The 9,362-nt window shown below is 36.3% G+C and overlaps 1 protein-coding gene across 1 annotated transcript in view; it reads left to right on the forward strand.

Annotated features, from left to right (window-relative positions):
• The window catches only part of LOC133845401 (potassium channel subfamily T member 2), a 50,704-nt gene extending 41,548 nt beyond the window's left edge, over nt 1-9,156 (forward strand). Inside the window, 6 exon segments of the mRNA XM_062279862.1 lie at nt 13-144; nt 3,908-4,078; nt 4,472-4,677; nt 4,982-5,324; nt 7,105-7,293; nt 7,355-9,156. Coding sequence (XP_062135846.1) covers nt 13-144; nt 3,908-4,078; nt 4,472-4,677; nt 4,982-5,324; nt 7,105-7,293; nt 7,355-7,636 — 1,323 coding nt within the window. The 3' untranslated portion in view covers nt 7,637-9,156.
• Nucleotides 9,157-9,362: the final 206 nt, after the last annotated feature.

The raw sequence follows: 9,362 nt of genomic DNA on the forward strand, positions 1-9,362 counted from the left end.
TTCTTTCTGTAGATGCGCATCACGAAAGACGATATGTGGATACGCACCTATGGGCGATTGTATCAGAAACTCTGTTCGACCACCTGCGAAATACCCATTGGCATTTATCGCACACAGGACACCTCGAATGCGGACACATCACATGTGAGTAACTCGCCGGTCGAAAGATGGGGACCCTTCTCCGCCTTCAGCAGGCATTGTGTGCGCTTGCGTCCATCGGTGAGTCCAAAACAAATGCAATAACAACAACAACTACAACAACAACAGCAGCAGCAATAGCTGCTAAATAAAGAGATTATCAAATCAGTTTAAACTAACAACAAATTTTCAACTTTTGGGCCCTCAAAACAAAAAATAAATAAAAACAAAGAAAGAAAGTAGAACAGAAAAAGAATTTTCCATTTAGCCAAATATCTTTGGCAGCACAAACTAAACTAAACAAATCCAATCACACACACATACACAATCTACTACTCTTACTCACTCCCACTCTCTATATCTCTCTCTCACACACACACAGCCTGTCTCTTTCTCTCTCTCTCTAACTCTCTATCTCTGTCTCTACCTCTCTTGCTCACATAATTTCGATTGATTTCTAATCGAAACTTGTTTGATTCGCCTTAACAAATTAGGTACACAAATCTTAATTAATTTGTGTTAGCGTTTCATTTTAAAATATTTGTTATCATTTCCAATTCAACAGGCATAAAAATTATATTTTTACTTAATTTCACTTTAGTTTTTTTCCACTTATTTTTAAATCACACGCTTACGCTTCGATACTAACTGCATTTGAGACGAGTCTGCGCCTTAACAATCCTTAACTTAACTTAACTTAACTTAACTTCATTTGCATAATTATACAATATATATATAAATATAAATATATACTTCTATTATAAGTACTCTTATACTATACTACTACTCAGCTAATATATATATATATACAAACTCTTTTTCAAACTAATACTCGAAACGTACTCGTAAAAAATAAAAGAAAAAAAACATATACAAACTAATTTTCGATTAACGTAAAGTTTAAAATTGCTTTTGAAAGATTTCTAGAATTTTTATTCCAAGTACCTAGACGAAAGATCCCCACACCCAAGTACCCCCAAATATTCTATATACATATTATATGAATCAATCATTAATCCAAAGCATAGCGTGCTGATTTAGTATCAATTTTTGTACATATATCTATCAATCAACCAACCCAAAACAAAAAAAATATTGTCGAAATAGTTGTTTTTCTTTTACATGAACATACTCTCAGAACTTGGCGTTACCTTTCTCCACCCCTCCCCCCTGCCAACCCCCCTTCTCCCATCAATGCATTAGCTAATGATATGATTATCGAAGTGGCCCACAAATTAACACTGAACCTACCCCTGAAAATTCACTGAACCCCTCCAAAAACAATTGATTTTGTGTGAGCAAAAAAAAAATGAATCAAATTGACTGAGATAACAAATTACGCATACGCCCCGTTAACATTTTTTACAAATGTCTCAAGCGACTAAACTAAACTAATTGATTTGCGTTTGTATTGGACTTGACCAGCTATTAAAATCAAAAAGAAAAAACTGAAACTTGAAAAAAAGAAAAACAATCTTGAAAATGAAAAACGCACACGCGCACGCAGTGAGTGATGAAAAAACATGTATTTTTTATAGACTAGAAAAAAAAACAAAAACAACAACAAACAAAACAAAACAAACAAATTAATATGGAAACTAAATATCTAAAAAAAAAAAAACATATCATGCAATACTTCTTGTCACTTGCCTGCCTCATTAGTCATTAGTCCACAACTCTTAGTGCTACATTAGTTTAGCTTAGCTATCTATCTCTATGGCCAATATTTGTGTGTTGAATGCATTTTGCTTATCGTACGAGTGTTGAACGCTCGCATGTGTGCGTGCATGTGTGTGTGTGTGCATGTGTATGAGTGTTCTCTATAGTTCCTAGTTACAGTTTGTTAGGAGCGCTTGCATGACTTTCTCTCTTTCTCTCTCTCTCTCTACTTCTTGTTCCTTACTGTTTGTTTAGTTCAATTTTTCAGTTCTTCTATTTTTTGTTGCTTCTGTTTGTTAAGTTTAGTTTTGCATGCGCCCCTTAATTAGTTGATTGCATTTGCTTGTTGTGTCTCCTGCACCACAGGATAAAAGCTGGCCACGCTCACACACACTAACATACACACTCTCGGACATATTCATTCACATACAGCACACAATATAGAGAAAGCATTACCAATAGGTGCTTTTGATACCATCAAACACAACACTTCCCTCCTTCTCGCTGTTTCCCTCACTCAGACTCTATCTTTGACCGTTGCCCTCGTGTCCCATGCTGTTGTAATCTCGTGTCTGTGTTTAGTTTACGTGACCTGCCGCATGGCGAATTTCACATTCCACCGTCCAGGTCCGAATATAAAAATATTTTAAGTTCTCTTTTTCCGCTTTTCTGTTGTGAATTTCCCCAGTTTTTAACAAACAGGTTGTTAATCGATACTTCCCATGTTGGTCTACATTTTAAAGTCGGTTTAATGCAAAACCTGTTGCATTCATATAAACCTCATCAGCTTTTGCAGACTAGACAGCGAAATTGTCAAAAATAATTCCCAATAATGCCAAATATAATTCGATATAATGCGTTCTTCATAGCCACAGATTCTTCAACCATAGCAATTGGCTTCATGTTAGGCTTAAAAAGATGTCTATATTTAGATTCTGGCCGTAAAATTGCAAATACAATTTCAAATATGAAAATTGAACACTTGGGTAGGTTTAACTAGCAAATACTCAACCCAGAGCAGCCAAGTTCTAAAATTTTGATGTAACTGCTAAAGAAAAAGTACTGAAAATATTTGAGGTCCTGTGGCACCGTTAAGATTTTCGAACGAAATCAATTTTGCTAGCCAGTTTCTCCTCAAACTCCTGTCTTAATTTGAATAATTATGTTCTCTAATTAAAATAACCTCAAAATATAATTTTCGGCAACAAATTTGATGATCGATTCGCCAACATTGTTGCTCATTTTGTATAACAACAGAAATTTTCCATTTTCATTGCAATTTGCACCAAACTTTTTCGCCTTTAATCACTTTGCGTGCAATTTGTTCCACAAACTTTGCAAATTGTGCAGTTGAAAATACTGAACACAAAAAAAAAATCAATAGTAATTAGCAAAGTTTAGCAAAAGCTTAGAGAACTGTTTCATTAAGAGCTAATTGGTAATATATTCGAATTAGTTGAATCTATCTATAGATTAATTTAGTGTAGAGTTTAGTGATAGTAGCAAAAACAAAAAACAAAATAAATTTAATATGCGCTTTTGCAGGCACCTTTAATTCAATATGAATTTAATTTCAATTACATTATTCATTTTTGTTGTGCATTGCTTTTTATACAGAAAGTGAAAATGCTTTTGGGATTAATTTGTATTTTAATTGGATTTTATTTGAGAAGTGAGCTAAATACAAAACTTTGTTTGACATGTTTATGGCTTTTAGTTGTAATTGTTTAAACTTGACTCGCAACTGGCATGTTTGCAGTTTCACACACATTAAATGTTACATTGTTTGGCCGCACACGAAACAATGCAAAAAAATAATATTAATGAAAACATCGTTTACATTAAATGAACATAAAAGCAGCGCCCGAATTATACTTTAACAACAAAAAAAAGAAAAGAAGAAAAAAAAACCAACACACACGAACACACGAAAAATCCATCATGCATAAATGAAGTTTTAACAATCTGCCATTTCAATTAAAAATCAATTAAATATGTAAATCATTTTGTGTTTAACCGAAATTTCATCAAATTTGCATACCACAACAAACAACAACAACAACAACAACAACAATCTCGATTATATATGGTGTTGGGGTGTTGTGCACAGTATGATGAGGAGACTGGCACCCCAGATTCGACAAAGGACAGCACGGAAATGCTGCGAGGTGTTACGTATCGACCGCCGTCGTCAGGTGGCGCCACAGGCACAGGCAGTTACCGTCCCCGTCAGAAGTCGGTCAACTGTCTCGGTGGCTGCTCGGAGCGGAAGGGATCATCCGTAAGTATCACTCATGCCCCATCTCTTCATCCCATCCCATAGCTGAAATGCTCTCTCTCTGTCTGTCTGCCACATCCGTGAGGTAGGTTCGATTTGGTTACGATTATGGTTTGGATTTTGGATTTTGGTTTTGGGTTCTTGAACGCTTCTTTCAGCATGCTCTTGGATATGGATGCCTGACTCTACCCCCAATAACAATAACAACGAGATCGTCTCATTAGTTGCACAAACATATATTATCCTCTACACACACACAATCGCACACTCACACACACACAGTCGAACACATACATAGAGACACATCAACAAGTGTGAATAGCAATTATTTGAATTCGTATTTTATATTGTTTTGAAGCTGCTTTGCATTGAAATCATCATCAACATCTCTTGCAGTACTCGATCAATTTGGCCGACGAGGCACGCGATAATCATGCCCAGCAGATCGAGCGAGCGGAAATCGCGAATCTGGTGCGCAGTCGCATGGAGTCATTGAATCTGCCCACCATCGATTACGACGATGTCAGCGAGAAGCGCAATCATCTGTCCTATGTGATAATCAATCCGAGCTGTGATCTGAAGCTGGAGGAGGGCGATCTCATGTGAGTTGCAGAGGCAATAAAATCGCTAATTATAATACTTTACTTTAATTATTATATATTATTTACTTTATTAATGTTAATCAGTTTATTCATTTTTTTATTTTATGAATTTCATTTATTTAGTTTATTTTATTTAATTTAATATTTATTTTTATATTTTTTTTAGTTTGTATAGTCATTTTTTGAATTATGTATTTAAGTAATTTCCTTTCTCTACAAGCATAAATACTTTTTAATTAAATTTGAAATATATCTTAAATTTCATTTAATTCGATATTAATCGTTGCTTAAATTCATTTCACAGCTATTTGGTGCGACCTTCACCGTTTTCGGCCCAAAAGACATTCGAACGCCACAATTCGAGGCGCAAGTCGAACATCTCGTTCTGTTCGAACATCAACTTGGGAGCCACATGCGGTCCACAAATGCCAAATATGCCCAACACCGCCGTCGGAGCTGGTTCGCGTCGCGGCTCCGGCATCGCCGGTTTGAACCCCATGCAAATGCAGAGCGTTCAGACATTGGCCGGGTATGGATCATCGCAGCGCTGTACGCCCCCGATGCAGCAAATTAAATCGAATTCTCTTTCTCTACCCGACAGTCCGACGGTGGTTGGCTCACAGCGCGGCAGGAGTAACTCATTGCGGGTTGGCTATTATTCTCTATCTCCCTCTCTCTCTCTCTCTCTATCTATCTCTATCTCTATCACTATCGATCTCTATACCTATCCCCACAATTTATGACACGTTCGGTTCGCCTTTAACCTCTTTCCGGTTTCTGTTCACGTTTGATTGACACTTTTAACGTTCACTTTGTGTTCACATCGAGCCGATAACTGTGAATGTATTTATCATTCGCCAGAGTTGCCAACGTTCTCAATGTTCAAGCATGCTCACTCTCTAGCAACTCTGGCGCCCAATAGATGCACAGCTATCAGCAGCAATAACAAAAACTCCTTACATACTGTTATCATTTTTTTACAGCCTTTGCAGAAACTAAAAGAACGAATTAAAGTGATTGATTATGAATATTTTCCGAGAATATAAGGAATACAAAATAATGAGATTTTTCTACATACAAAATCATTTTAAATTCATCTAAAGGAAGGTCAGATCAAATATAGAAGAATCTAGAAAGATTTTAGTTTCGAAATTGAGTAATTAAAGTCTAAGTTAGGGGAAATTTCTAGTATTTTCAAATCTTAATGACTTATAAATTAAATGGGTCAGCGAACAGCCTAATAACAATCAATTTTAAATCGTCTAGAACAAGATCAGAAAATATATAAGTTTATAGAAAAATTAGAGTTGAAAAATTTATTAATTAATGTTTAACATTTGTGGAAATTTCTAGTTTTTCAAATTTTAAGGACTTATAAATTATATTATTAATGGGAAAGGGGTCAGCGAAAAGGAAAAAGGAAAATAATCAATTTTAAATTTTCTAGAATATCAGATCACAAAATATGAAAGTTGCAAAATTAAGTATACGTAAGGGGTAATTTTTAGATTTTTCAAATTATAAGGACTTATAAATCAAATTATTAATGGGAAAATAATAAGAACAAAGGAACAAAAATAATCAATTTAAAACCACATGGAGAACTTAAAAGATTAATTTAGAACCCACATCAACTTAACTACGATCGCTCTCTTATGTCTGCAAAGGTTCATTTACTAGCTTCGGCCTGTCGAAGTGAACTTATTGTTTGACTCTTTTCGAAAAACCAATTGGCTAACACGGACACTTAGACAGAATTGTTGTATGTCGCAGCACATTGGCACAATGGCAACAATCGCTCTCAATCACTCAACTCACACACACACACATATGCAAAAACACATACCAAAGCAATACATCAAAATTTGGTTGCATTCTGTTTTTTGTAAAAGTCTCGCAAATCCATTTCACAATCGAATATCGAAAACGAAAAGTCGCGTTCGAAAGCCGCAGCACTCGACAGCCGCAAGAGCAACTCTACAACAACAACAACCATTCCAACAACAACAGCCATGCGATGAACTACAACAACAACCAGAACAACAAGAACAACAACTCAGCAACAAGTTCAGCAAGCATTCATAACCATAAAGCACGCACGCAGCGGATAAATCCACATCACGTTTCCGTTTCCGTTAATCGTGTTGGTTGCACCCCACAAAAAAAAAATGAAAGAAAATAAATATTACCGCAAGAAGAAGCGTGCAGCACGCAATTGAGTTCGAATATGTGTCTTGCCACATTGTTTGCAAAAATATAAAGTCAACAAAAAAGAAACAAATGTTATTGTAGCCAATTTGCTAAATTTGTATGTGTAATTTTTTGTGTGTGTCTTGAGTTTTGGGCCATTTGTTAAGCTGCCACAAAACGTTGGCTAATATCCGCCATTTCTGGTCGGAATCCCTTCTCCATTCTTGTCTCTTGCAGATCGACAACGACATTCTGTTGCGTCGCTCCTCCTCGCTGCGTCAGGGATTGCCCAGTGTTGGGGTTAGTCATGGCAGACGCAAGTCATCGCTGGAGGAGATCGGCATCAGTCACTTCACAACGCTCATGCAGGCAACGAATCACAGTAATCCCATCAAGATTTCCCTCAACGGCAGCATCGGCATGGAGGTAAACTAAATCCCATTATATTCATTCTTGCATCATCTTTCCAACTAATTCCCCCGTTTAGAATCAAATTTCATTGCAGGTCACGCCGCCAGAGGAGCCCACGCCCATGTTGGGTGTCCCCTGTGTCCTGGGAGGCGGCGGTGTCGGTGGCATCAATCCCTCAGCGCTGGGCGGCAGCTCAAGCGGCGGCATGCTGGGTGCCAGCTCATCGCTGGCCATCAACACCGCAGATCTTGGACCGGGACCGAGCACGTCGTCGGGTGCCACGCTGCAGGCGCAGGATTCGCTGCCGCAGTCGTCGCAGGTGTCGTCGCCGCAGCATCTGCAGGGCACAATTGTATGATACAACCTTATGTGGGGTCGCCGACTCCGCTCATCGATGTCGAAGAACAAGTGGATATAGAATACGGCCAGCACACACAGACGTAGAGATAAGTTCTAGGTGGCAACTTGTATAATGTTAGGGCTAACTGCTGTACAACCCCCAGTCCAATGCTAATTAGATTCAAAATATTCTATGAACGAGCTAACGATGGTTGCGTGACACGACTTAGGAATTGATACAAACACGAAACGAAAGGAAAATCAAGTTGAATTTTAATTCAAATCATTCAGTCAGATTTTTTTTCATTTATCCACTAATTACCCTTTTATCGTGTCACGCTTCCATCTCAATGCTAATTAGATTATAAACATTGTATGAACGAGCTAGCGATGGTTGCGTGACTCGACTTAGGAATTGATACAAACACGAAACGAAAGGAAAATCAAATTTAATGTTAATTCAAATCATTCAGTCAGATTTTTATTCATTTATCCATTAATTACCCTTTTATCGTGTCACGCTTCCATCTCTAAGCTAATGAGCTAATATGATATATTTACCTATCCAACCCACCCGATAGCAGTCAGTGTAGCCTGTCAGTGTCTGTGGTGTGTGTCTCAGCTAATGTGTTAATTCTAGTATCTACGCCTGTAGAGGCGTGTCCCCGCACCCCCGCTCCACCAATTTCCCATTTATTTATTTTGCGTAAATAGCCAAGTGAAGCGTAGCCTTTATAATACAATATCCATAGGGTGTGGTCTCGAGACGATAATAATAACAATAATGATAATGATAAAGATGATGATTATCATTTTGCTTATTACAAAACTATGCCTAATAAGTATATGAGTAGCAATAAATTGTATTCGAAATTCGTTCGGTATGCTTTATATTCAAATGAGGCAATTGTGTTTTTGGGAACAACAAAGTAGTTAAACTATTGGCATATGAATGAGGTATTAACCAATTAGCTAGCTGTACATATGCACATACATCACCCATGTATGTATGTGTATTTAGTTGATAATGCATTCAAAATAGTTTTTAATCAAAAGTCGATTCATTTCTAGCATATCTCTAATGACAATTAGCTGCCCCCTGAACAAAATAGGCTCAACATTAAATTCAAGGGCATTAAATAAATTTAAAAAAAAAAGAAAGGCTTTTTAGCTAAAAAAAAAATAAGATTATATTATACTATGTATATAACTTAGTTATAGGCATATTATTATATTGATCCATTTGTTATTGACTTTATTTAAGATTATTATGCAATATTTATTAAATACAATTCTCACAGCAACTTCCTTAGGTTTCATATGTTGCACAGTTATCACAGTTTGATATTTTCCCTTTATTACTTTTAAGAAAGGTGCTATCAATGTTTTCGTACCACACATCACCAAAATTCTGTTCTTTTTTTTTGGAATATAATATGTATAACTTGAAAATGTGTCGAGAAAAACGGTTTTCAGAACGGCTTTGGTATACTCTAATGCTTTACGAAACAACAACAAAGTATATAAAAAAAAAACAAATTTAAAAAATTATAAAATCGAAAAGAAAACAAAAACTATACTATGTAGTTGCTGTATATAGTAGAGTAATGTTTAAGATCGAAGCATTTCAAGGAACTGCTGCAAAACAAACTATTAGAACTTAAACTACAAAAAAATGCGCAAAACAAACGAAACTAGTTCTATAAATTATGAATATAGTAAATGAAATATGTACGAGTATTTAG

This window comes from Drosophila sulfurigaster, chromosome 3 (genome assembly GCF_023558435.1).
Source record: "Drosophila sulfurigaster albostrigata strain 15112-1811.04 chromosome 3, ASM2355843v2, whole genome shotgun sequence".
NCBI lineage: Eukaryota > Metazoa > Arthropoda > Insecta > Diptera > Drosophilidae > Drosophila > Drosophila sulfurigaster.